The sequence below is a fragment of the Coptis chinensis genome, chromosome 1 (genome assembly GCF_015680905.1).
Source record: "Coptis chinensis isolate HL-2020 chromosome 1, ASM1568090v1, whole genome shotgun sequence".
Taxonomy (NCBI): Eukaryota; Viridiplantae; Streptophyta; class Magnoliopsida; order Ranunculales; family Ranunculaceae; genus Coptis; species Coptis chinensis.
In genome coordinates, this window is record NC_141456.1 from 22415187 (window position 1) to 22442500 (window position 27314).

Here is a 27314-nt window from a genome sequence, read left to right on the forward strand (position 1 = left end):
TAATGTATGATTAGTAAGAATACCTATTGGAGTATGAACAATCACCGTTTATACCTTAACATGCATGATTTATTAATAATCATTGTACATACATCAATATATTGTATAAGGTATGTTCACCTATTTGGGTATGAACAATCATTGTTCATACATCAGCAGAAGGTATGAACACTCATTGTTCATAGTAAAATGACAAAAAGGGTAAAATTAGAAAATATTTATTTCAAATTCGGGTCATTTGTCCTTGAGGGTTATTTTCACGCGAAAATTGGTTTTCAGGGTTATTTTCACCCGAAATTTATCCTTGTGAGTGATTATCACAAAACACTGTCCTCTATAGTTGTTTTGAATTGAAATTGGGCCTCGAGACCAATTTCTTGAAAAAAAAAGGGGAGGGGGGGCATGAATAGTTTTAAATCCACTGTTTAATTTAATGGAGTTTATTATCGGGCTTGGAGAACATATGTATATAAGTGCTTAGTAGCTTGTGAGGGGCCTTTTTTGTGGACCTAAATATGGGGTCCTAGGCTTGCCTAGCTAGGGAAACTATCCCTCAAAGCCACACTTGTAACTAAAATCTACTAATAATGATTTTCAAAGATGAACTTTCACTATTGTTAGTGACAATCTGAAACTACAATCCTAATACGTTAATATGTGTTTTGGTTTAGGGGTTAAAACCAACTTGATTGTACGTCGCTACTTCTTGCCTATCGCCTACCTCTTCTTCTCCTGCCTCCTTATTCTCCCTTCACTATCTCCTTCTTGACATAACATGTGTCTGTCTTTTCTTGTTCGTCTCCTCTGCCATACTAATGTCGAGTTGATTGTTTACTAGTGAATAGTGATAATACTAACAATGTTTTTCTTCACTTTAATAATAATAGATCCAAAAACAATTATTTTTTTCCGAATAATTTTATTGACACCTCTAATCAAATCGGCTCATAATTCACTATTATAGCACCCAACAACATTCATACGGGCACCCATGCTCCTTCACAGCTAGGGCACCTGAAAAGTCCTAACAACAACAAACTCTAACAACAACGAAATAACCTTCAAAAGAAATTATTATTGACCACACCCCAGACCACATTCCAATTTCTTGTCCCTCTTTTTTCCCAACTCTCTGTCTTTCTCTCTCCTCTTTTCATCTTCTTCTTCTCCATTTTTTCATACAAAACTCATCAGATTACCTCCAAAATCACTGTTCCAAGCTTCAAATCATGCTCTCTCCACTTAAAAATCGGAACTTTATCACTTCTAAACAACCCCTTTTCTTCTTTTCCAACTCCAATTCCTTAAACACTCTTCTCTCTTGATCTTTTTACTTCAAAGTTGAAGCATTAGCTCAAATTTCAAACCTGCCCAGCTTTTTTAAGCTCTTGGAAATGTCAGAAGATTCATACCCATCCCCAAATGAAGGATCTTCACAAGAACGTCAGTCTCAGTCTCAAAACCATGACAACTACAACAATAGCCAAAGCAATGGAGTGAAAGAAGAGAGAGTGAAGAAGAAGGGCAAGAAGAAGTTTGATAAAGCTAGTAACTATGTAGAGAGACCGCGTCGCGCTTGTACTAGTCGTCCTTTTTCTACTTCATCTCCACAGCTTTATTCCACTACACCCATTGTTAGAGAAAAGAGTCTTGTTAAGAAGGAAGAACAAGTTGAACAAGTGGAGAAAAGTTTACAGTTACTACAATGTAGTAGTAGTAGTACTAGTAATAATAAGATTATTACACCACTTATTGATTCTACACTGGCTTCGCCTTTGTTATTGCCGAGGCAGAATCTTCGTGCAATGGGGGAGTTAGCTGCACTACTTAATTTCTTGAATGTGAGTAGTTTTTGAAGTTTTGTTTTTTGAGTAATGTGGTTTGTTTATATATGTTGTGTTTTAGAATTTGAGCTGAAAATATTTGTTGGTTTTTTGGTTTTTTGGTTTTGAAGGTTTTTAGGCCACTTTTGAATATTCGTGTGGAGTTTTCAGCTGAAGAGCTTGAGACTGCTTTGATTACACCAAATAGTACTTTGGATGACATACATATTCCACTTTTGAAGGTTAGTGTTGTTTTGTAGTGAAAAAGGTTGTTTATTTCTCTACTTTATATTCCAAAGTAATGTTTTATGTTGATAGACACACTTGCCATTTGAATTCTAAAGTATATGTGTATGCAATGTTTTATGTCTTATTGTGGAAGAGCAATGCCGTCTATGTTTTGCACTGTAATGGTTGATAGTTTAAGTTAACTGAAGCTGTTTCGAGTTCAATACTGTTTTTCTTCGTTCTTTTGCATGTTTAAACTAATTTTAATGTGACACTTTTTCCTTAATTATTGAAAGAATGTGATTATGTGAGGTAATTTAAAATTGTTGGTGTAATTTGGAATCCATGATATTGCTTATCTTTCTTTGAATTTGGTTCATTTTAGTGATACTGAATCTATGTAAAGTTGTTTTTTAAAAAAATCACTTAGTTGGACGATAGTTGATTGACTATATTGCGTCAAGCACGTGATATGAGCTACGATGTGAGGATCCTAGGGTGTATAGTAATTAAGGTCAGTAGGTTCAATCTTCATATTGATGTAGTTGCATAATTTAGGTGATACAGGAATTAATTCTCAGCTACTGAAAAGTTTATAATTCAAAGAAGGGGAAATTTGAATTTGAATTCTTCATGAACGCCTTTTTCTATCACTTAAAAGAAGGATAGAGGGAAAGAGAGAGAGGGAAAGAGGGAGAGCTTGCTATCACTCCCACCCTAGGATTTACCAATTTGGGTGTCTTGCCCACGTCAGATCCAATCAGGCTCATTTCACAATTCCACACTATGAGAATGGATCACCAGGTCCTACAAGAAAAACAGTTGGAGTCTCTATCCTGTTTTAGGCTACGTGGCATATTCATTTATTCTTTCTTGAGGTGATGGATACCCTTTTTAACTTGAGGTTGAACTTGGGAGAGCACAATAATGTACCGTATGATGTATGATGTACTCTTTCAGCTCTAGACTGTCACCTTCTTCGTTTTCAAACTCTATCCATGTGTTCCTAAGTTCCTAAACCTTGGTCAGTGTAAAACAAGTACGTGCCTTCCTTTGTTGCATGGGTACGGGACGGAGTGTCTGGTTTGGACACGGGTACAACAATTTGGACACGGCGAGATCTGAGAATTAGGGTACTGTTTTGCTTGTGTCCGGGTGTCCGTGTCCGTAGGACACGGGTACGCGATACAGAGGAAATTAGGGCATACCCATGCAACAGAGGTGCCTTCCTTTGCAGGTCTGACTAAAACCATTTTGATTGGGTGCTGGAGTCAAAGTCTGTATACCATCACAAGTACCAGAAAAAAAGTTATTCATTTCTGTAGCATTGGCTAGTGTCTCAGCAGTTGATCATGGTTTTGACTGCTTACAGATTGCGTGGATGTCCAGATATATCCATTCCTGTTACCTCCAAATCTAATGTGTTGGTAAGACGATATCTTACCAACATTTACTATATCCGTATCGACGAGTTGGTGGAAAGGTTGAATGACCTCCCAAGATCGGGAACATCTGACAAACAAACTTGATATGCCCTTTCTATGTTGTTCACAATGCAAATTGAACCCATATATGGGGAACTATCCTAGTTTTCGTCTCAGATAGGCTAATCGTTGAATGATAGGGTTCATGTGTTACCATCTAATTAGCATGATTATTTAGTTATTCTATCTCTTTGGAGAAAATAGTGGTATCTTATTGTTGATAGCGGTTTACTGTGGCTGTGTCTACATGTTGCAGTTTTCCTGTATTGGATCTTTAGTTCTGCTTACACTTGTTATTGAGATATTCATCTAAAGAGTTTCATCAACAGAAAATTCTAATTGATTCAAATATTTATTGATAAACATGTTGTTTTTTATGATCTCATTGTCAAGCCTGCACTATGGTACATGACCCTTTGGTTTCTGAAATCTATACTGCATCTTGCTTATTATAATCATCAAAGAGTCTTAGATTCACCTTAATCTCTAAGTGATGTGTAGGCGATTCCTCCTGTTACCCGAATGGCGTTGGGGCGTGCCACATGGGTCACAGTCTTATGCAGGAAGTTGAGGGACTGGTGGCATTGGGTATGTAATCCGGCTCTACTCGGTTCTTTCATTGTGAATTGTGGGAATGTGCATTCGGCTTCTTACTGTTGTACAATATATTTGTAATGTATGCAGGTTGCCGATAGTGAAATACCAATCGTTGCCTCGCATGGGTCAGTTACTTTGCATACTTCAATTTCACTCATGATGTAACTTCTGAAATGACCTGTTGTAAATATTAATTGTTAGGGTGGAGGCTGAAATGTATAAGACACTTGATCCTGGTACGCGACTAGTGATTCTAAAAGCGCTATGCGACATTCGTGTGGAGGTATCATGCTTTGTCGACTTCTTTATTTTCTGGCACTGCTAGCCAATATTAACCAAGTAGCATTTTCTGGGGCATTATGTGCGAAGTGACATTATTTCGTAACCTCTGTGGTATGAATAAGGCCTTTTAGAATAATAGATGTCACATCGACTTTCTGATGCAGCAATTCTGTTCTCCATCTTACATAGTATTGGTGTGCTTATTATGTATTGTTTTAATGTTTGCTAGATTTGTTATATTTGTTTACCCCATTTAGTGTTGAGGTTCGAAGGATGGTATTTGTAGCTAGGGTAGAGAATAATTGCAGTGGAGTTCAAACTGAAGTATTTTATTTATAGCATGACTACGAGAGGGCATGGAATCAATGATCTGTATATCATAGTAGTGAAAGTAACTATGCTTTATCGCTATAAACAAGCCTCAGAGTAGGTGTCTAACAATCTGCATTGTTTACACTTGAAGCAGCTGTGTTTCTTCTTATACATTATTTTATTTTTTATTTATTTGTTTATCTTTTATTCACTTCTATACTCATTTTGCAGCAAGAAGATATTCGGAATTATATTGATGGTAACTTAAAACATGGTGTACACATTTCTGTATTTCGGAAAGAACGAATTGGTGGCAACTCCCTTGGAATTTCATACTGGTAAATCTAATAAGCTTGTTTTAACCCTTTGTTAATTATGTTTCCAGTTTTCACTACTTTATTTTTTATCATTTGCTCTAGTTCCAATAATTGATTTGTGATGCATTACTCCTGTATGTATATATCATTCCTGAAACATGAATTCATACCCTATGTGCTGTCTTGGATGTAGGTATGAGGATGATGCTGCATGTGGTCATCGGTTGTACCGAGAGATAAGAAAAGTGGAGGTGAAGAAGGTGAAGGCAAAGGGGTTTCAATCTCTTCCATCTGTTGATTGCCAGTGGGAAACAGTTGCAACCAACTTTGATGAATTCCAAGAAGTTTCTGTAAACTACTATCTCTTGTAATTTGTTTGTTGATAGTGTCTAATACATACATCTAGTTTGGCTTTGGAGGAAAGTTAATCGACAGGTGAAGATAGTGACAGCCATAGGACGAAACATGTGATATTTTCCTGAATGCTGATGTAATTAACATATTGAAGATGGGCGTCCAACTTAAAACCAATTGGGGTTATAAGTGGGGAGGCCCCATGATTTATATATTGATTGGCTAGGCCTTTAGACACCCGATATGGGATTATAATCTCAACACGCTCCCTCACTTGTGGCATAATCTTGAGCCTAACACGTTAACAACTTTTTAACGGGTGATGTGGAGTAACATGGGCCCTTTGGGCCGGAGGAATAGCCCATTGTGATACCGTATTGAAGGTGGGCATCCAACTTAAAACCAATTGGTTATAAGTGGAGAGGCCTCAGGATTTATATATGGATTGGCTAGGCTTTAGACACCTGATATGTGATTCTAATGTCAATATAATATCAAAGATTTTCACGGAGTTTCGCAAGCTGTTTTAGCTTTTGGATTTGTCCAAACTTTCCAAAACTTTGGTGTTTGAAGGTACCAAATTTTTGTCCCAAATGGTGTTTGTTTCTAAGGTGACAACTGACAACACTCTATGGGAGTTTTACCTTATGAACAAATTGGATAGGTATTTGCTGAGAAGCATCCGAATATCGCTCTTAAAGTAAATATATCGTGGCTATAGTTAGATTTACATTTAGTCTTGCCTATTCATCTAGAGGCAGCAATGTGGCTCAGAATTCTTGTTTTATCCTTACCGTTGTATAAAGGGAAATTATTTTGTTTTGGTCTTTATTACTACTGCTTGTATTTAATTTGAGTTTGTGAGTGCTTTTATATAAAAAGGGAAATTCTTTGTGTCAGTTGGCCAAACAGTTGAAGATAATAGTATTTTGCTCTCTCCCTGTTTACCCTTCTTTAGTTGAACTTGCCCATTTGCTTACAGGAGAAACTTTTCTCCAGTAAAAATAGAACTGAGGCTGCACTTGGAAAGAAGTTACAAAATGATATGCTTCCAGGAATTGAGAAGATACACAAGGTACCATTGTCTCGAACTTGTTTTGTTAGCTTGGTTGATCATTCACTGTTTAAAATGGACTTATTTTCCAGAGATGTGAGTGATTATGAACTGAAGATGTTCTTATTTGTACAGAAGAAGGAGAAGTTGGTAAAAAAACAGCACCGAGAAGCCATCCTTCTTGATAACCTTTTGACCACAGAGGGGCTTTCCTCAGGAGGGCGTGCACTTCGCGACAGAAAGCCTGTCACCTATACGTTTGGTAAGTGCATTGTATCAGCAATAGATTCTCATAGTTATGATACTTTCTCACAAAAATATACTAAACCGTTATTTAAATTATACCGCAGTAGAAAATGAAGGAATTTCTTGTGTCTTCAGTTTCTCTTATGGTTGGTTCTCCCTTTTATCCCTGGCGTGGTTCTTTTCTCCATGTTATCTTTTCCTTAGGCTTAAGCATTTATTGTATTAATGTAACTGTAATTTTTTAAGGAATTTAATTTCATAATACTGACTACAACATGCACTTTGCTACTACAACAGACTATAAAACGGTTACCATGTGGTCGTAAACAGAAAACTTACCTAGCATATGATGATACCACACTACCAGCCTTTGACATAGCCATTGGAAGATAAAGAGTTAAAGTTTTAAAGACCTATCTGAAATAATTGTGTGATCGATTTGAAAGATTATTATATCTGAAGTCATGTTTTAAACACATAATGTTCGTTGGACACCCACGTAACCTGGTGCAATGGTCACTCACTGTTGGTGACATTTTACCAATTGTGCTCATGATATGATAAATGGTCATGTGTACAACTAAACACCCCTGATGAAGTTAGCCTTTTGGCTCTCTACATAACGTGTTAGCTCACATGATCTTCCTCTCTGTATAACTGATGGTTTCTTTCAACATTTTGCAGATGATTATGACCGTTCAATCAATGAGGCAATAAAAATAACAAAGTAATGGATCTTATTCTTCTTAATGTGAACTTTTTTTACTTTCATTTTGTATATTATTGAGGAAGTCAACCTTGTGACTTCCTTTTGTATATTGCAAGTATTCTGAGGGTATTTCCTTGCAAAATTTTATTTTGGGGCCTCAAGTCGGTCTCACGGTGTTTTGTGATTTCTTAGGCGAAGACAATCCTCCCCGGAATATGCTGTCAGAAAAGAAGTCGATGGGAGATTTGAGGCCTCCAGTAATGGTAGATGGAATGGTACTTCACCTGCCTCTCAGAATGTTTCATACGATTTCCCATCCCCAAGGTCAAGTGATGATGAAGAAACAGATGGAGGGGATAAGCCTGGACAGCTGGACCGCAGGTTTGATTTATCTCCTTTCTGTTTTGTTTCTTAACTAGTATTGGCCCGTGCCGTATGGCACTAAAAAACCCCAGCAGAAGCCCGACGAAAAAAGCCCAACTGCCCACCCAAAAAGTCCAGCTGCATTTGTTGACTTCAAACAATGATCCAGTACTCCTGTTGCCATTTATTATACTGTCCACGCCCCATAAGCCCTAAGATCCGCCACGTCATAAGCATTATAAGTAGTTCCAAAGGTTAGGGTTGGTTTCTGGGGCCCCACACCACCCTAATTTGTTATATAGATTTTCTTATTTTGTGATAACTGATCTGTGTCCTGGTATCACTTAATGGCGTGTAGCAATCGGCGGAGGCAGAGGCCTCAGAGATACTCTGTAAGTGAATTTGTAGAAGCTATTTCAGATAATGACGTAGACTTTGATAGTGATGATGAGATTGTTGGAGAAGCAATCTATGATGAAGAGTATTTGAGAAACCGGAAACAGAGGAAGGTTGTAAGCAGCTCTGAAGGAGACGAAGAATATCATTGGGAGGAAGAAAATGCTGAAGATGAGGAAGAACAAGAAGAAGAAGAAGATGATGATGATGATGATTCCTCGAGTAGTAGTGAGGATATTGATGATCCCCGCAGATTTAAGAAACTCCCTAGTAGTAGCAGGAGGGAAACCAAACTAAGGTCTGTTGGTGAGCTCCAATCGGGTTTGAGACGTAGTAGGAGGGCCACTCGTAACCAAATCAATTATCGTCAGTATGAGCTTTCAGAATCCGAAGCTGACTCTATGAAACCTGAAAAATCTAGTTCATCAGACAGGTGCTCAGATGCAAGCAATACTGTGGAATATTTGACTGGTTCTCAAGATTTAGCGGGAGATGACAATGAGCAGGAAATGGACGTCAGCCAACCTGCTCAAGAATGCAACGATACAGTTCATCAGGAACAAAGACTTCCAGCAGAAAATACAACTAGCTCAAATCAAGAAGTTGAGGTAGTGGGGAAAAGACATTTTCTTGATCTAAATGAGCTTGCTCCTGGTTGTGGTTTTGATGATGGACCTGACTCAATATTCTGAGGTGAAAGCACAGACAACTTTTTAGTAAGTCATATAAGTAAAGTATGTATTTGCCTCGTATGCACGAGGAATTCCTGAACGAGTTCTACATCTATGGGAACACTTTATTTATTGTAGAAAATGGGGTTTATGTCCTCCCAGAGAAGCTGTTTGTATGATAATAATGTTTCTAAATTTTGTTATATGCCCATGAAAGGGATTACGGTTATTGAGTTCTCCTTCCATGGATGATACGAGAAGCCTCTCCACTGTAATGTATTTAGTTAATTTCCGAAGCGTCAACTAATGAAAAATGCTGAGTATTGTGTAGATACTGTAGTTATTTCATTGTATTGTATTTGCAGACACTGTTACTGTTGGATAAGAATACATAGAGACTTCCATCCTAGTTTTCATAAGTTGATTAGCAATTGTAAACTACCATTAAATTTTCATAATTTAACTCTGGGAATAATGGCTTGTAAATTCTTGGGTCCTGTTTTTTTTTTTTTCTCTTTTCTTCTGCATGCAGGTTCCTTGAGCTGATCTGCTTCAAAATGACTCTTTCGTCAGGGGGCAGCATGACTAATTTCAAGAATACATCTGCCTGCATGATCCTCCCTGAATACAGCCTGTGTCATTATTAGGAAGAAATTGGATTTTGGCCATCTGGATTGTTATGCAGTAAGTTCTTAATTTGCTTGTTGAAACTGTTATTACTGTTAGCAATTAGCAGTTGGAATAGGCACCTTTTGATGCTAGCAATTCAAATGCCTATAGCACTCGGAAATCTTCCTTTGATGACTGACAGTGTTTTCTCAGTGGATGTTAACAGACTGTAATTTTTGGAGTTCAAAAAGTTTGGTGGCTACTTACTGACACATCTTTTCTTTCATTCCTTTTTTTGCTCTTGACTTTTGGCAAACTATCAACTTTTGTATGCCACTTTTGGTTTGTTTCTTTGGTTCTAAGTTTATCACGTTGTTAGCTAAGCTTCAAATTTATGTTTTAGTACACAAGGGGATCCGCAGTATTTGAATTTGACCTGAGTAGTGAATACCTTTTATTTTCTAAGAACTACATAGAAGTAATACCTCCAACCACAGCATCAGTCAAAAAGAGAGAGAAAAAAAGACTACCAGTTTACTGGCATATATTGTCATAAAAAACTCTTTTTGGTTAACATTTTGCAGAAGTTACAATAATTTTGGCCGTGCTCCTTCCTAGTACCTGATGACTCACCAGCTTTGAGTTTGTTTGTTCTCAATAAACTGAGTTGGTGTCTTGTTTGACAGACTCGTCCTCTTTTGGTTCTTTTTTATCCATTGACCTTGTTGCTTCTTCATTTGCTTCCTTGAGAATTTGAACCAGGTTTAGCAGGCATGTCTCTGCATCCTCTGAAATGGACTTTGGCATCAGGCTCTCAGCCACATCCGCAGGAGTTATTCTAGTCTCATCAATCAGCTGGTGAATGGTCTCGAAAAGGGGGTGGGAGTCTATCTCCAGGTAGTTTCTGGCAAGTACTTTGAACGCCTCGAAGCTGCAGTATGATAATTCAATGTACTTGTCCATGCGACCCCTTCTTATAAGAGCTGGATCCAGCTTCTCCACATAGTTTGTGGTGAAGACAATGAGTCGCTCACCTCCACAGGCTGACCAGAGTCCATCAATGAAATTTAGAAGACCTGAGAGGGTAACTCTGCTGCTGCTCTCATCCTTGACTTCTCTTGCTATGGGGTTCTTCTTCTCTTCTTTGTCATCATCATCATCCAAGGAGTTCTCCTTTTTTTTTTTGCGCTGGCCGGTGAGATCAAGTGAGCAGTCAATGTCTTCTATCACAAGGATTGATTTGTTCGGTATTTCAATCAGAAGCTTGCGTAATTCTGTGTTGTCCTTCACAGCTGTGAGCTCAAGGTCGTAAACATCATAATCAAGGAGTTTGGCTATTGCAGCAATCATGGTCGATTTTCCAGTTCCAGGCGGACCATAGAGAAGGTATCCTCGTTTCCATGCCTTTCCTATCTTTGTGTAGTAGTCCTTGCTCTTGCTGAAAGTCAGGAGATCATTGACAATCTCGGTCTTCTTTATAGGATCCATAGCAAGTGTCTGGAAAGTTGCAGGGTGCTCAAACACAATGTGGCTCCACATACTGTGCTTATAGCTTGGCCACTTATAGCCAGGGCTGTTGGTGTGGAGCTTCCTTTGCCTGTTCCTCACTCTGCTTGCCTTTCCTTCCCTCATTACATATCCCAAGTAAGAGTCAGTGATGAGCTCACGATAATGCTTATGAAAAGCCAGGCTGTAGTATCTCCTCTCCGGTTCTGGATGGTGAAACATGGACCCAAATGATGAACCTGTCTTGCTCAAAGACCACCAAACCCTCACACCTTGAAACTCATCTGCCAACCTCTCATGATCATCCATACTGAGTACAAGATTGCTGTTTCTTCCCAACTCAGCCTTGAGCCTAAATGCACTTCTGGATGAATTGGCACTTAAGTAGGCCTCAACCGTGGCATAAGCTTCACTGCGCTTGAGACGGTCTCCGGTGAACTCATGAACTGAAATTGTAATGTGAGAGTTAGTGAAGCTGAACAATCTGTGAGCGTACTTCTCTATGTATCGGTGTAGGTCGTAAGGCAAATACTGGCGAATCATTGCCCACATGAACATGAAGCTAGCAAGGGTCGTTCCCAAACTTGCCCACATCTCTCCTAAAGTACTCGGCATTTTGGTTCTCTGTGAAACTGCTGCAACTCTTACTCAAGTGCTAAATGTTTTGGATGTGTGTTTTGTCTGTTTGGACTTAATCTGCACTTATTTTCTCCGTTTATAAAGCGCAAAAAACAGGATATGACACGAGAGATCTCAATATACTACAAAGCACTAAATATTTGTTATGGGACGAACTTATCGCAACAACTTCATGGTTTTCTCTTTTCATTTGTCTGCAAACGTGGACTGAACTCAACTCTGGCGTTTATGTTGGTGTACAAACAAAACATAAAGGTGAGAGTGACTTTTTCCCAGCGCCTTATTAATCAGTGATTTCAATATATCTGATGACCAATTCCCTCATCAAAGCCATTCAAATATTTAATTGAGTAGGTCACACCTCAAACCAGATACGGTGGGCAATTCCAGCCATACTTTTCTAGTTTTTTCTTTTCGAAAAGCAAAAGATTATGATCATCTTGTCGTTTCCAATTTTCCACATGTAGTATTAGATGTTCCCCATAAATCCATAATCACATCATCATGCACTAAAGTTTGTATATTTGCTCACTACTTTTCTGAAAACGAACTCAACTTTTTAAGACTGATATTAATTTCTTTGCATGGAATCATCATTAACTGCTGAGATCTTTTCTTGTCCAATAATGTGATCCCAAAGAGCATTAGTTGTAGATTGAGTTTAAGGCTTAAGAAAGGTTGAACGGGTGTTTAGGTTGTTCTGCCTGTCCGTGTTGGATGAGTTTCGTTTAGTTAATGAATTGAGATTGGCCTTATCCACTTTGATGAACACTTACTAGCTGAAAAGAAACACTTCAGCTAATTAAACTAAGTTTGGTACCAATTAAAAGAGTGGTTTTCTGTGATTTAGCCAAGTGCCAAAGTGAGACTGAATTACATCTTAATTTAATTACACCATCTAAATATTACAAAATTCCATCAACTCCTTTTCTTATAATCCAAGGGGCCATGACAGAATCAAATGACCTTCTATGCTGAATAATGTATCATACTTTATTAACTTCATTGTCATCGTCTTTGCTCGCTAACTTATCCTGTTTCGCTTCATCCTTGCTTTGCAGCTCGGCCTCCTTCTCTTTGGCCTTTTTCTCAGCCTTCAACCTTGTCTGTTCTTTCTCTTTTGCTTCTTCCTCTGCCTTCAAACTTGTTTGCACCTTCACATCCTTGAGAGCCAGGATTAGGTTCTCCAAGCAAGTTTCAGTATTCCTGGTAAGAGTTGTCAGCATCAGATTTTCAGCTACATCAGCAGGAGTCATTTGGGTTTCACCTAGAAGTTGTTCAATGACTCCAAACAGATGGTGGGACTCAATGTCCAGATAATTTTTGGCCAAGACCTTGAACCCTTCAAAGCTGCAGTACGACAATTCAATGTGCTTGTCCATTCGTCCTCTTCGAATTAGAGCTGGGTCTAGCTGCTCCACATGGTTAGTAGTAAACACAATGAGTCGCTCTCCTCCAGACGCTGACCATAACCCATCAATGAAATTCAGTAACCCAGAGAGAGTAACCTTGCTGTCCTTGGTACTGCTCTCTTCTTTAGCTTTTTTCTGCAATGGGTCTAGTTCTTCCGTTTCTTCTTTCTCTGGTTTCTTCTTCCTTTGCCCAGTAAGATCGAGCGAACAATCAATATCTTCGATTACAATGATAGATTTATTGGATGTCTCAATCAATAGCTTCCGCAGCTCAGTGTTATCCTTGACAGCAGTTAGTTCAAGGTCATAAACATCGTAATTCAATAGATTAGCCATGGCTGCTATCATACTAGACTTACCAGTGCCAGGAGGTCCGTATAGAAGATACCCACGCTTCCAAGCTTTGCCGACTTTCGCATAATACTCTTTGCTTTTACTGAAGGTAATCAGATCGTCAATAATTTCTTCCTTCTTCTCTTTCTCCATAGCCAGTGTGCGGAATGTTGCTGGGTGATCAAACACTACATGACTCCAGTAAGCCTTGTGGCCTGTGCTATTAGTATAAAGCTTCCTCTGTCGATTTCTCACTGCAATCTCCTTCCCTTCCTTCAATACATGACTCAAATACGAGTCCACCATGAGTTCTCTGTACTTCTTATGAAATGTGAGCTTGTAGTACCTCTTCTCATCAGACGAAGTCGGATAAAAAGAGAAAGATGGTTGTTTACTCACTTTCTTGCTAGCAGCCCACCATAATTTGACTCCTTGATATTCATCAGGGACCTCTTCATGGTCATCCATACTCAGAACTAGTTTGGTGCTGTTCTTAACAAGATCGCCTTTAAGCCTCTTTGCTTGTTTCGAAGAACTGGCACTGAGGTAAGTCTGTATAGCGAGATAAGCCTGGCTACGTTCAAGACGCTCTCCGACGAACTCATTGAACGTAATTTGGATGTAAGGATTGATAAATCCCACCCACTTATGCACATATTTTTCAAAGTTGCTACGAAAATTGTAGGGGATGTATTGTTGAAACATAGCATACATGAACATTAAACCAGCTAGGCTTGATCCTAACTTGGTCCAAACCTCTCCCATCACCATTACCATTTTGTATGAAGCAGAACACTTTGAAACCTGTGAATCCAACAAATGAAAGGGAGTGTTATGAAGAACACACGAGATACATTTATAACTAGCTTGTGATGGTTCAGTTTTTCTTCCTCACCAAGTTAGTACTCTTTCTAAGTACTTTCTTGATCAATTTCTATCAGCCATTGAGCACGTACCAAAGTTGTGGGGACAACTTAACAAATCTTTTCACACGAGAAGAAAGAAGAAAAGATCGTTTAGAAAATAGTCTTCTTTGGAGAGCTCTGATAAGGACATCCATGTATGTTTCCGTGTCGTATAGCCTTTGGCCGGCATTGGAATAAAAGTCACCAACTACTGCGTCATGGTTCATGTATGATTTGAAGCTTCATGCCTTCTGACTGAGTGAACCTGTGGGCTGTGGAGTAACCGGCCTGGTTTCCTAGGTACGTAACTTCCTAACCATAGTTTGGGATTTCATAATTTTTGGAATTCCGAAAAATTCAAAAACCGAAATTCATCAAATTTCGACTCTTTTTATATTTGAAATTTCAACTGATTTCGGAATCATCCATATTTCCGACTCTATATTGGTTTTTCCGGTTTTTTGAAAAACCGAAATATTGGATGGACTTCACCTCATTAAAGTTTTTATCAGTGAAATCAAAATCCCACGTGACTTTTCAATTTTGTTTTTGACTCTTAGCACACTCACATTTTATGTTAGAACTAACATGAGAAATTTCATTTATTTCATGTTGTATACATGCATAGTAGTATTTGTATGTTTGTTGGACACATACATGCTAGTGTATGCATATGTGGTAGTAGTATTTGTATGTTTGTTGCACACATACATAATGGTGTGTGCATGTTGGTGTACACATACAGCGCATATCATATATGCATAGTGGTGTTTGCATATATATCAGAGAAGATTATAATTGATATTAATAAAAAATAACTTGGGGCTAACGTCAGCCTGAAAATGCTCTTATAGCGAAATTATTAATCATATATGGCTGATGTCACCCCATTTTTGTCTTAAAACCCGAAATGATTAGTCAATTTATGTGTTTGAGCCTAAATTTTTGAATTTTATTTTCCAAGTATTTCGGCTGCTATTTATGGCTCCAAAAAAACACTTTAAGCCCGTTGCTAATCATGGGCTGGGCCTGAGAGTATATCCCAGTTAAAACATTAATTAATGGAGCATGTGGAGTTTACCAAAAATAAAAAAGTTGAGCCGAGTAAAAATAAAATATTTTTGGAATATAATGTATTGATTGATAATTGGATAATTTTCTTGTGCGTCATTCTGAATGAATGAGTGTCCAGTGTCCAGAGTGTCCATAGATCGTTTAATTAGTTATAAGTTTATGAGTCATACCAGCTGTACTATGTAGTCACAACTCACAAGTCACAACTAGTACTAGATCTAAACGCCTTCGTGCATTCCATCCTCTTTTTTCCATTCACAGCTTCTCTCTGTCGCATTAACTCTCTCTCTGTGTGCGTGGTTAAAACCATTATGGCGGCGGCCTCAAACGGACCAGTGAGTGATTTGAGGAAGACCTTCCTGGAAGTGTACTCTGTTCTCAAATCTGAGCTTCTTGAAGATCATTCTTTCGAATTCACCGATGATTCTCGCCAATGGGTAGAGCGTGTAAGATTACATATCAATTCCATTTTCATATAATAATTACAATTCTTAGACTATTTCTTTATGTAGGTTTGTGTAAATTTGGATAAAAAACACAGGGTTTGGTTACTTAATTACCCATTAATGCTCTGTCTACACTTCAATACTATCTAAACTAGTTATTTTTTTCCTGATCAACCGTGTTCTATTTGTTGCAGATGCTGGACTACAATGTACCTGGAGGTTAATATTAGACTACTTATTTCAATGTTTTGTAACCCTTAAATTTTTAATTTGGTTGTAAGCTGCACGTGAATGGACTTTTCCAGCAATAGTTGATTTTTATTATTGGCAGGGAAGCTGAATCGAGGATTGTCTGTGATTGATAGCTACAAATTGCTGAATGAAGGAAAAAGTCTGACCGAAAATGAAGTATTTCTTGCGTCTGCACTTGGTTGGTGTATTGAATGGGTAATACTTATGTTTGCTGTGCTTAGAACCTTTTTTCTTAAACTCTTGGATGTTCTGGTCGATGGGTATCTGAACCTCTCATCAATGATGCATGCAGCTTCAGGCATATTTTCTTGTTCTTGATGATATAATGGACAACTCACACACACGGCGAGGTCAACCTTGTTGGTTCAGAGTGGAGAAGGTGTGTAACAGTAATGGATGTGGTCTAGTGTGCTGCGATGCTACCTCAGGCAATTAGTATTTGGATTTATAGCCTCTAAGAGGTAGTAATTTGTCTCAAATGTCCATTTTAGGTTGGCATGATTGCTGTTAACGACGGAATTATACTTCGTAACCATATTCCCCGAATTCTTAAAAATCACTTCAGAGAAAAGACGTACTATATAGAGCTGATGGAGTTATTTAATGAGGTGACCATCTTTGAGTAGAGTGTTCTCCTTTTGCATTTACTTCAAAGAAGTTATTTGTATATTGATTTTGAATCTGTCTCAATGTTCAACAGGTTGAGTTCCAGACGGCTTCAGGGCAAATGATAGATCTGATTACCACATTGCAAGGAGAAAAAGATCTATCTAAGTACACATTACCAGTGTAAGTAAGAAAACTAAATCCATTTTTTAGAGGAATGATATTGATAGATGCACACAAAAAGTAGTTGACTATGCCATTATGGATCAATTTCAGACATTTGGTAGGCGGGCCACTATGAAATTGAATATGCAAAGTTCTCTGGCCACAATGAACAATGACTAATTTCCAATTGGTCAGTTCTAAGAAAGTTAACAACAATGGTTGTATTGCTTATGAACATTGATTTACCAAAGGTCAAAAGCTAGTAAAAAAGAATGCGACGGTGTGAGTATGTGACACATGATTATCTTCTGCATAGTTCACATGCCTCATGAACACACTACCCTGGCTATGTTTTTGCAGGCCTTCTAATGTAATGTGGGTAGAAGACTCCAACATTATTAGCCTTACACTATCCATCTCCATCCGTAAGATGGTCCAATTTTCTGCTGCAGTAAATATGGCTCATATCTTAGATTTGAATGAGATGTAAAGATGACTATGAAACTCCGTTCTAGTTCTTATGCAGTGTCTTTTTTCATTATAGTTGACATAAAGCACACTATCACTTTTGTTACAGTTCTCTCTTTCAGTAAATTTATACATGCTTCTAACCAATTTTATGGTTTGGTTTCCAAGCAGGCACCGTCGTATCGTTCAATACAAAACTGCTTATTACTCATTTTATCTCCCAGTGAGTGAAATATCCTCTTGTTTGTGCCTTAACATGGTTCTAGTGATTATATGAATTCTTGTCAATTCTATAGCTTCAAGTGTAGGTTAATATGATAGGGTCTTCTGATTAACACATAACACAATCTGTAACTGACGTTTGGCAAATCTCAACTTTACGTGTAGTAGAAAAAATCCATTTTCTTGTACCTGTTATTAACATCTGGACCAATCAATGAATTAGGCCTGCCTGAGAGAGATCATAACCATTTGTTAAACATCTGATTTATGTGCCGGTTGTTAATATAAATATAATACTTTGATGCTTAGGATCGTCTGTTTGATTCATTTTGTTAACCATGAAATCTCCCATTAGATCCTCTGGAATATCAATGGACTATCTGGTGCTTACTTTACTGCTATATGCAGGTAGCGTGTGCATTGCTAATGGCTGGTGAGAATTTGGATAACCACACTCTTGTTAAGGATGTTCTTATTGAAATGGGAACTTACTTCCAAGTGCAGGTAAACTCTTTCTGAAACTTCCTGCAGCCCACATTGCTAAATTTCTGTTCTACAATATTAACAGTTTGCTTGGTCTTCGTAGGATGATTATCTGGATTGCTTTGGTGATCCGGAAGTGATTGGTAAGGTATGTATTCTGGTTATGCTAAATACATAGGTGGATTAGAAATCATATAGTCACTAACAAGATTTTGATCTCTTTCAAAGATCTAATTGTGTTCTCTTGCACTGACAGATTGGAACAGATATTGAAGATTTCAAGTGCTCTTGGTTGGTTGTACAAGCACTCGAACGTGCCAATATAGATCAGAATAAATTGTTATATGTAAAAATTTCATTTCTCTCTTCCCTTTTTTCTTCTTCTTAAATTCTGGCTGAGGTGTTAGCTGCTAATTTGTGAAGGGTTTTCCAGGAGAACTATGGGAAGGCCGATCCAACATGTGTTGCTAAAGTAAAGGAACTTTATAAAGATCTTAACCTGCAGGTTTGAACTCCCCCTTTTAGTGATTGACGGAAATCGAACAAGCTAGTGAGATAGCTGAGATATGTAGACTAGTTATTTAACTTCTTTTCTTTGGGGGACAAACACCAAGATGAGCGTGCATTTGAGCATGACCTTGATAAAATAGAGTAATATGCACTGAATAACAAGAATAAGGTGAGCATTAATCCTTATCCTATATTCAAATGACGAAATTTACATCCAAGAACCTTCAGTAAAGCAAAGAAAGTAACAACATATTCCTAGACGCATTTACGCTACCTGGACCACAATTGTCCAGAAAATAATAAATCTTTAGGTTCAAAAATTATAAATAATTAGCATATGGATTCAAAGTCTTATTAAAATTGGTAGTAAGTACTGCTTACGGCTGTTTCTTTCTTTGCTTTGGATCATAGAATGTATCTACATGCTTATCTTGCATTGTTTCAGGGTGTTTTTGCGGAGTATGAGGCGAAGAGTTACGAAAAGCTTATCTCTTTGATTGAAGCTCATCCAAGCAAAGCCGTCCAAGCAGTTTTAAAGTCCTTCTTGGGGAAGATTTACAAGAGGCAGAAGTAAAAAAGCATGCTGAGATTTTCAAAGATGCAAGAGAAGGAGAAAGACGGAATGTGGTTGAAATGAAGTTCCAATATTTTTTCCCTTGTGGAATCATTTTGTTTGCTTCGATTGAGGAGGTATGTCTTTGTATCCTATTTTTGTGTAACATTATCTTGGTGCAGTTTCTCTTATTTTGTTCTGCCGCGATAAAGAACATCCTTTTGTTCTGTTTTTGAGCAAAGCCGTCTCCTGCTTTTCACATACTTTGCCTGGCAAAAATGTCTACCTCACATCTTTAACTTCTATTACCTCTGAGAAGTCTATAGAACAAACTTCTCAGGTGCTGAACATCTACTGATCCCATAATCACAGTTGCATCTGCTGGGTGTACTCTGCATTTTCTTCACGTCAAAGTCGTGACATCACAACTGTTCTGCAACGACTGCAAGGGTCTTTTTAGGAATGAAACAAAATATAGTGCCGATAATATAATTTCGAAAATTGGCTTTAAGATGAGAAGGCAAATAAGTGATGTATCTATGCCACAATGGGTATTTTTGCGAGCTTGCATGGTTCAGTATGAGACAGGGTGTTCATTGGACGTTCTAATAAAATGCCAACAACAATTAGGAAGAAGAACAACGTAATTGTGAAATGAGAAGAAGAGTTACTATCCATTAGATCTGGGAAATGAACATAATACTAGAAATTTTTTTACCTGTTGGGGCCGTTTGGCAACCATTTTAAGTATAAATAATTATGTTTTTGAAATCAATTCTAGCATAAATAGTTTTTAGATAAACCTTTATGGAAGAAATGATACCACACAACCATATACAAAACAATTATGGATTTAATGAACAAACAAAAAATGGAAAGAGAAATTACCAAAATCCAAGAAGTATTAAAATAGGGCAATTGATTTCAAGAGAAAGTTCTATAATTTTTGTTTCTCATTCTTTAAGCTATTTTTTTTTGTTTATGTTTTAATGGATTATCTTATTTTGAGAATGTGATAATGGTTGGTTTCTAAGAAATTTTACCAAACAATTTTTTTTTATCCAAAATCAATTATGAAACTCATAATAAATATTTACCATAAAATGGATTATCATGCCAAACGGTGATACATTGTGTTACCTAATTCTAAATTCTATAATTTAATTTGAAACAGAAGTAACAAAGTGCAACAGCTGCTTTGATATACCTTAGTAACAAGGATTATAGTAATCCTAATTGCTACCATCCGTGGCACTCTTTTCCTTTTCCCCTGGTTGAGTTGTACCATTTCCTTTGTCTTCTTTTTTGGTCGCTGATTCAACACCAATCAATTCATCCTTGGTGCACAAGTCACGCTCTTTCGCTTCTTCCTCTGCTTTCAGCCTTGCTTCTTCTTTTGTGTCCTTGAGAGCTTGGATTAAGTTCTCCAAACAAAGCTCTGCAAATTTTCCCTTTGTAGTTTTCGGCATTAAATTCTCTGCAACGTCAGCTGGACTGATTTGGGTGTCAATGAACATTTGTTCAATATTTTCAAACGAATGGTGTGTCAAGGTCCAAATAATTCTTAGCCAACACTTGGAATGCTCCAAAGGTGCAATATGACATTTCAATGTGTTTGTCCATTCGTCCTCTTCGAACTAAAGCTGGATCGAGTTTAGTAGTGAAGATGATAATTCTTTCTTCCCCACAAGCAGACCATAGTCCATCTATGAAATTCAGAAGGCCAGATAGAGTAACTTTGCTGCCTCCATCCCCACTCTCTTCTTTATCCTTCTTTGGAATAGGATCCTTCTTTTCTTTTTCTTCTTCTTTTGACATCTTCTTTCTCTGGCCAGTTAGATCAAGTGAACAATCTATATCTTCGATCACAATAACAGACTTATTTGATGTTTCAATCAGTAGTTTTTGCAATTTGGTGTTATTATTCACAGTTGTTAGTTCTAGATCATAGATATCGTAATCCAAGAAGTTTGCTATGGCAGCAATCATAGTAGACTTACCTGTCCCAGGAGGACCATATAGACGATACCCACGCTTCCATGCTTTCCCAATCTTCTCATAGTAATCTTTGCCCTTGCTAAAGGTTGTAAGATCGTCGATAATCTCTTTCTTCTTCTCTGGATCCATTGCCAGGGTACGGAAGGTCGATGGATGACGAAATAATACATGACTCCATACTGACTTGCTATATCCATACCAGTTACCGCTTGGGTTGTTAGTATAAAGCTTCCTCAACCTATTTTTAGACCGGATTGCTTTCCCTTCTTCCAATACATGATTCACATATGAATCAGTAACTATACCGCGGTGTTTTTTGTGAAATGTGAGTACGTAGTATCGGTTGTCATCAGCATCGGTGGGATAGAAAGAGACAGTTTGCTTACCGGAGGTGGTCTTATATGAAGCCCACCAAAATTTGGCACCTTGATATATATCAATGACCTCTTCGTTGTCATCCATGCTAAGGGCTAGGTTCTTAGAGTTCTTGGCGATGTCAGCCTTTAGCCTCTTGCTTTGTTTGGAAGAATTGGTGCTAAGGTAGGTCTGGATGGCGACATAGGCTTCACTCTGCTCGAAACGCTCTCCAGTATATTCATGAATCTTTATCTGGATATAAGGATAAAGAAACCCAAAGAATCGATGAACAAACTTTTCTATATGCTCTTGAAGATAATAAGGAAAATATTGTTGAACCATTGCATATAAGAACATAATGCTGGCTATTGATGTTCCCATCCCCGAACTCCACATCTCCCCCATCCAAACCATATTATGGCTAGGAAGTAGGAACACAAAATGCAGCAACAAAGAGTGTACTCCAAATGACTAAAACTTGACACAAGGGTGCTAGCAGTAGAAATGTATAGAATGGAAGGTGGCTCTCTAATAAAATCCCAAGAGGTTCTCCATGTATTTTTTTTCGAATGTTGTACAAGTCTTTATAATGTGAAGTTTGCTGTCACTCCTGTTTTTCCATGGTGTGAAGAAATCTTGTGCCACAAATTGTGATATGGAAATTGCCCCACACTTGCTCTCCTGCGGTCATTTTTATTTTGCACGTTGTGGATAAAGCTTAGCTTCTTTAAGCAGCTTTTGGGTTCACCGATTTTGACATAAACGTGTCCAACACTCCAACCATGTATAAGATGCATGCTCAATTTGGGTTTTGGTCATTGTGGAGAAAATTTAGCTTCTTTAAGCCGTTCTTGGGTTCAGAAGATTTTGATACAAATGTGCCCAACCTTGTATAAGATGCATGACATCTTTCAAAATAGTTACAGCGTTCAACACGGTTTGACTCATACGCGTAAAGGAGATGGATAGGATTACGACTCGTGATTTGTTGCAATGATGTATTATTAGATATTTTGAAGCTCAGTTTGTTTCGAAATATCCAGCCTTGCCAAATCTACCTTTGCTATTTTGGATGAGTTTCCAAAGATTTGTTTTTAGGTTATAAGTTATAACTTTTACAAGGATTTAATAACTTTCGTTGGATGACAAATCGATGCTCACCCCTAACTCCCTAAGGCCCTAACTCTTTTATTTGCTTACTGTTTTTCACTCTGTGTAATTTTTCGTTTTTATTTTCTTATTTTTGTTGTTATTTTGCCTCTACTTATTTTCTTTTTTCGATCTGTAAATGGAGATTGACTATTATTATAGGTCAGTTACCAAAAAGACACTATTATTATATAGAGAGCGACACTAGAGGACAAATCGGTTGAAAGAGGAACTCTAGAGGACACGTTATTTTTGTAATCACTCACAAAAACCGGGTGGATGAAAGTTCAAGTTTACCTTTGACGCGAAATAAGAACGACTCGGGTAGATGAAAGGTCAAGTATACTTCTGAAGAAAAAAAATAAATGGCCCGACCCAACTGAAACAACCCAGTTATGAACATTGATTGTTTCATACCGATACGATACGATATGAACAATGATTGTTCATACCTATCCATGTATGAACAATAGTTATGAACATTGATTATTCATACCCCCAATTATGAACATTAGCTATGAACAATGAGTGTTCATACCTATTTGAGCTATGAACAAGCATTGCTCATACCTATTCATGTATGAACATTGATCCAGTTATGAACATTGATTGTTCATACCCACAATAGGTATGAACATTAATTGTTCATACATATTCATGTTGAACATCAGCTATGAACATTGATTGTGGCTATGAAAACATAAATCCAAAACAGATATGAACAATAATTGTTCATACTCTAAATTATGAACATTAGCTATGAACAATAGGTATGAACAAAATAGATATGAACAATAAATGTTCACATCCAAAACAGATATGAACATTGATTGTTCATACCCAAAATATATATGAACAATAAATGTTCATACCCAAAACGGACATGAACATTGATTGTTCATACCCAAAACATATATGAACATTAATTGTTCATACCGTGGGTTCATACCCAAAAAAACATGAACTCAAAACAGATATGAATATTGATTGTTCATACCCAAAACAAACATGAACAATAAATGTTCATACCCAAAATATATATGAACATTGATTTGTTCATATATGTTTTAAAAAAAAACATAAACCCAAAACAGATATGAACATTGATTGTTCATACCCAAAACATATATGAACAATAAATGTTCATATATGTATGAACATTGATTGTTCATACCCAAAACAGATATGAAAAATACATGTTCATATCAACAAAAACACATGAACCCAAAGCAGATATGAACAATAAATGTTTATACCAAAAACAGATATGAACAATACGTGTTCATACTTAAAGTAGGTATGAACAATACGTGTTCAACAGTAAAAAATGAACAATCATTGTTTGATTAACATTAAAATTTTAGAGGATCTTGGTGGAATCGAACCACCATTACTTTTGGATAACTCCAAAGTGCTCGCCCATTTGAGCTAAAGATCCACCAGGGTTTAATTAAAAAAAAAAATAGATAAAATGATAATGGTGTGATACTTCATCTTCAATGTCTTTGATTTGTTGGATAATGGTTGTCATCTTTGTTCAACTTTTTTAAAATAACTGAAGCTTCGCACAACTTCGTCTATTTCTCAACTTTGATTTTAGTTTTTTTTTTCTTATAATTTCGTTTGATTAAAACAGGGAAGGGGTTTTGGGTTTTCTCTCTCGTAATTTCGTTGATTAAAACAGGGAAGGGATTCAATTTGTAGTTTGATAAGGTGCGTCATGAATCAAAAAGTCAGGTCAGTTGGAGAAGAAAGGGGTTTTAGGTTTTCTCACTCGTAATTTTGTTTATTAACAGGAAAGAGTAAAAGTGGTATTTAAGAAATATAAAATAAACCGGGCCAATTTATTTTGTCCTTGAGAGTTATTAAAATTAAGAAATTGGGTCCGTGAGTTATTTCATTGATGAAAATGGTTTTGTGAGTCATTATCACAAAACACTGTCCTCTACAGTTGTTTTGAATTGAAATTGGGCCGAAGGCCCAATTTCTTGATTATTATGTAGGTCTTCAAGAAAGCAATGCACGGGGTGTTTACTTCTTTTTAGATACTTTGCTTCTTTTATAACTTCAGCTGATCTTTGACGTGTAATACACGGTTATTATGTGGAGATAAATTTCCTGGGTATCGTGCTTTCTGCTGAGATTGGGATCAAATCTTGCTAATGTCTAAACAAGATTTAATAGAGATTACATGTTATGATGGTTGTCTTAATCGAGACTCTTTTTAGTCTTAGTGCGGGTTGAGAGATCTATGGGCAATGATGATTTGAGTGAAGAGGTAGCCATTTGGCGGATTAGTTCTATAACAAGGAGATTATGGATAGATTATTGGGTTTTCTTAACACAGATGGAATTGTATGAATGGGCAAGAAATGAGGCTGAATTGAGACTACTTGAATGTGGTTGGAATGCTAGAGAATTTGGGCTATATAAGGGGTTGCTGGAAGCTCCGTGGTTCTTCAAAGTTCATCAAACCAAGTTATTTCAATTCCTTCTTTACATGACCCCTAACACAAAAACGTTACTGTCTCCCTCCAAAAAACCCAATTCTATTGAACTTCTAGCTATGGATTTTGATGCCAAAATGAAGATGCCTTATACAAATCCTCCTATGATCACCACATCTGAGAAAATGAAAAGTAAATATGTGGGTTACAATAAGATGACTTTGTTTGGTCGTGTCCTGGACGGAAGGCTGAATCTGACCACAATCAAATCAGCACTTGAAAAAGCATGGTACCCTTTTAAGATTGAAGACATGGTTTTTTATAAAGGTGAAATATTTCAAATTAGGATGGAGTCTCAGGAACAGGTGGCTGCACTCATGCTGGGGCAGCCTTGGATTGTAGCTCAGCACATCTTTCAAATTATTCCATGGATGGAATTTTATGAAACTAAGGAGTTGAATTTCTCAAAGTATTATGTGTGGATGCATTTAAATAATTATCTTGATGTTTATTTGGATAAGGAGATTATTGAGGGCAACCTGGTTGAATCTAGTTATTTTGATATGTCTAATCTAAAATTTTTGGAGATTTATCCTAAGACTGAAACACAACCTAGTTGTGTGAGAGTTAAAGTGTTGCTTGATGTCCACGACCCAATTCCTCCTGGCTTTCTGCTACTGGAATCCATTAATGGGGTTGACTGGATTTCTTTTGTCTTTGAGTATCTGCCAGTTTTCTACTTTAAGTGTGGCTTTATCGGACATCATTTCGCAACTTGTAATATAACAGAAGAAGGTCATGGGAATGAAGTTAGAGTTTCACCAGGCGGACAAAGGTTTCAGTTTTACTCGTCCAAAACTCGGGTTGTTCCTAAACCCATTGGAGACCGATTTGTATTTGGGTTCTCGCTGTTGTTTGGTACTGATCTTAACCAACCACTTCTTCCGCTGATTACAAATGTGGGTGATTTTTCTGTGAATTCGAAGCGAATGAATACAAATGCTGAACCAATAAAAGGACTCATGATCATTGATATCTCATCACCTCAGCGGAATGCTACTGTTGGTCCAAGCAATGACCATGAATGGCAAACTACACAAGATCAGTTACCTCTAACGGTGGAAGCGCACAACCCTGGACAGATGGGGTTTTCAACTCAAATAGCTTTCCAAAATTTTCATCCCTTGCATGAACTAGAATGCCCGCCAGGATTTGCCCAGATTTCTAGTGATCCTAAGAATCTCCACTTCATAGATTTGTCGCAGTTACAAGATCATAATGTACAGGAGGAGGGTTACTCTTTTAAAAGGCAGGAAATATCGCAAGGGATTGCAGCCAAAGAATTGATGAAACAAGACAGGGAGAAGTTCAATGAAATGGTGGAAAGTTTCTTTGCGGAAGATCGAGAGGCTAGACGAAAAACTCCTGTTCATGAGGACCATGAGGTGGCTATTGTTCATCCTAACATACTGCAGAAGACTTCAGCTGGAAAAGGAAAAAAACATCACTCGATTAAGGGTTCTGGCCGTAAGCAGACCCCAAAGATTCCATGAGTCTGTTATCTTGGAATAGTCGAGGGAGTGGCCGACCTTCGATGATGGAGGAGCTGAAAAAGAAAATCAAGGATGTTAGGCCTATATGTATGTTTGTTATGGAAACTAAGTGTTCTGTAAATAAAGGAGTCAGTTTAATTAAAAGATTAGGGGATTTTGAGTCTTTTGTAGTACCAAGCCAAAGTTTGTCTGGTGGGTTGTGGATCTTTTGGGAAAGAAGTGTGGTAGTCGAAGTGATCATGTCTGAGTCATGGTTCATTCACTGTAAACTCTCTGTAAAAGTGAATGGAGTAAACGAATGTTTCCTTTTGTCGTGTGTCTATGGCAACTCTAAGTCTTTCATTCGGAGATTACAGTAGCCTGTTCTTACTATGTTCAAACCGACTAATGATGAATCATGGTTGATCATGGGAGATTTTAATGAAATAACATGTCCAGAAGAAAAGTGTGGTGGAAAACCTTTTAATTACTCCAAAGTTATGACTTTCGTGGATATGATTGATGAATTTGAGTTGTTTGATTTGGGGTTTGTTGGTAGTATTTACACCTGGACGAATAGACAGAATGGTCGTCACAGAATATGGGAATGAATTGATAGAATGATGGCAAATGAAGTTTGGCGTTCAAGATTCTCTGACTGTAGAGTTCGGCATGAGTTGTCTACCAGTTCAGATCATAAGTTTCTGATTTTAAAGTTGATTCAAGACAGGGTACCTGTCCGGCGGCCATTTAGGTTTGAAATAATGTGGGCGCAACATGGAGGTTGTCAAGACCAAATACAAGATGCTTTT

The 27314-nt window shown here is 37.5% G+C and overlaps 4 protein-coding genes and 2 pseudogenes across 8 annotated transcripts in view; 3 read left to right on the forward strand and 3 right to left on the reverse strand.

The window, feature by feature from the left end:
- The first annotated feature begins 1061 nt into the window (after positions 1 to 1061).
- LOC147522921 (DDT domain-containing protein DDR4-like) lies at positions 1062 to 11741 on the forward strand. 3 transcript variants are annotated; one of them, XR_015215192.1, is made up of 14 exons: positions 1111 to 1841; positions 1955 to 2065; positions 4037 to 4123; positions 4220 to 4257; positions 4334 to 4415; positions 4958 to 5064; positions 5237 to 5393; positions 6380 to 6472; positions 6587 to 6713; positions 7382 to 7424; positions 7599 to 7787; positions 8128 to 8858; positions 9369 to 10831; positions 10927 to 11741. XR_015215192.1 is itself a non-coding variant. In XM_086596029.1 (13 exons), the coding sequence occupies exons 1-12, from the start codon at positions 1395 to 1397 to the stop codon at positions 8855 to 8857; spliced, it is 2211 nt and encodes a 736-aa protein (XP_086452155.1). In that variant the 5' UTR covers positions 1255 to 1394; the 3' UTR covers position 8858; positions 9410 to 9502. The 3 variants fall into 3 exon arrangements, 2 of the variants coding, with proteins under 2 accessions (XP_086452146.1, XP_086452155.1); XM_086596029.1 differs by lacking the exon at positions 10927 to 11741 and having other exon boundaries at positions 1255 to 1841; positions 9410 to 9502; XM_086596020.1 differs by lacking the exons at positions 9369 to 10831; positions 10927 to 11741 and having other exon boundaries at positions 1062 to 1841; positions 8128 to 9168.
- On the reverse strand, positions 9866 to 11566 carry LOC147522922 (AAA-ATPase At3g28580 pseudogene; annotated as a pseudogene). The gene has a single exon (XR_015215195.1). The product of XR_015215195.1 is annotated as an AAA-ATPase At3g28580 pseudogene (transcript).
- Positions 11742 to 12402: 661 nt separating the features above from the next.
- Positions 12403 to 14205, reverse strand: LOC147522923 (AAA-ATPase ASD, mitochondrial-like). Its single transcript, XM_086596044.1, has one exon. The coding sequence runs from the start codon at positions 14110 to 14112 to the stop codon at positions 12577 to 12579; it is 1536 nt and encodes a 511-aa protein (XP_086452170.1). The 5' UTR covers positions 14113 to 14205; the 3' UTR covers positions 12403 to 12576.
- An 87-nt stretch (positions 14206 to 14292) lies between these two features.
- Positions 14293 to 19246, forward strand: LOC147522924 (farnesyl pyrophosphate synthase). Its single transcript, XM_086596086.1, has 13 exons — positions 14293 to 14540; positions 15576 to 15760; positions 15955 to 15979; positions 16092 to 16207; positions 16305 to 16391; positions 16504 to 16620; positions 16713 to 16801; positions 17423 to 17474; positions 17882 to 17977; positions 18060 to 18104; positions 18213 to 18302; positions 18390 to 18461; positions 18912 to 19246. Exons 2-13 carry the CDS (start codon positions 15626 to 15628, stop codon positions 19038 to 19040), a joined length of 1053 nt encoding a protein of 350 aa, XP_086452212.1. The 5' UTR covers positions 14293 to 14540; positions 15576 to 15625; the 3' UTR covers positions 19041 to 19246.
- Positions 18637 to 22252, reverse strand: LOC147522925 (AAA-ATPase ASD, mitochondrial pseudogene; annotated as a pseudogene). The gene is made up of 2 exons (XR_015215194.1): positions 20227 to 22252; positions 18637 to 19461 (listed from the first exon to the last, which is right to left on the reverse strand). The product of XR_015215194.1 is annotated as an AAA-ATPase ASD, mitochondrial pseudogene (transcript).
- A 4873-nt stretch (positions 22253 to 27125) lies between these two features.
- LOC147522926 (uncharacterized) overlaps positions 27126 to 27314 on the forward strand; it is a 573-nt gene continuing 384 nt past the window's right edge. The window contains exon 1 of the mRNA XM_086569030.1: positions 27126 to 27314. This exon is cut by the window's right edge and continues 384 nt beyond it. Coding sequence (XP_086425156.1) covers positions 27126 to 27314 — 189 coding nt within the window.

Coding starts and splice junctions, on each gene's coding strand:
- LOC147522921 (XM_086596020.1), top strand. CDS start 1,395: ATGTCAGAAGATTCATACCCATCCCCAAATGAAGGATCTTCACAAGAA. Junction 4,124..4,219: donor TGAGGGACTGGTGGCATTGG/GTATGTAATCCG, acceptor TAATGTATGCAG/GTTGCCGATAGTGAAATACC. Junction 5,394..6,379: donor ATGAATTCCAAGAAGTTTCT/GTAAACTACTAT, acceptor ATTTGCTTACAG/GAGAAACTTTTCTCCAGTAA.
- LOC147522923 (XM_086596044.1), bottom strand. CDS start 14,112: ATGGTAATGGTGATGGGAGAGGTTTGGACCAAGTTAGGATCAAGCCTA.
- LOC147522924 (XM_086596086.1), top strand. CDS start 15,626: ATGGCGGCGGCCTCAAACGGACCAGTGAGTGATTTGAGGAAGACCTTC. Junction 18,105..18,212: donor ATCCGGAAGTGATTGGTAAG/GTATGTATTCTG, acceptor TTGCACTGACAG/ATTGGAACAGATATTGAAGA. Junction 18,303..18,389: donor ATCAGAATAAATTGTTATAT/GTAAAAATTTCA, acceptor AGGGTTTTCCAG/GAGAACTATGGGAAGGCCGA.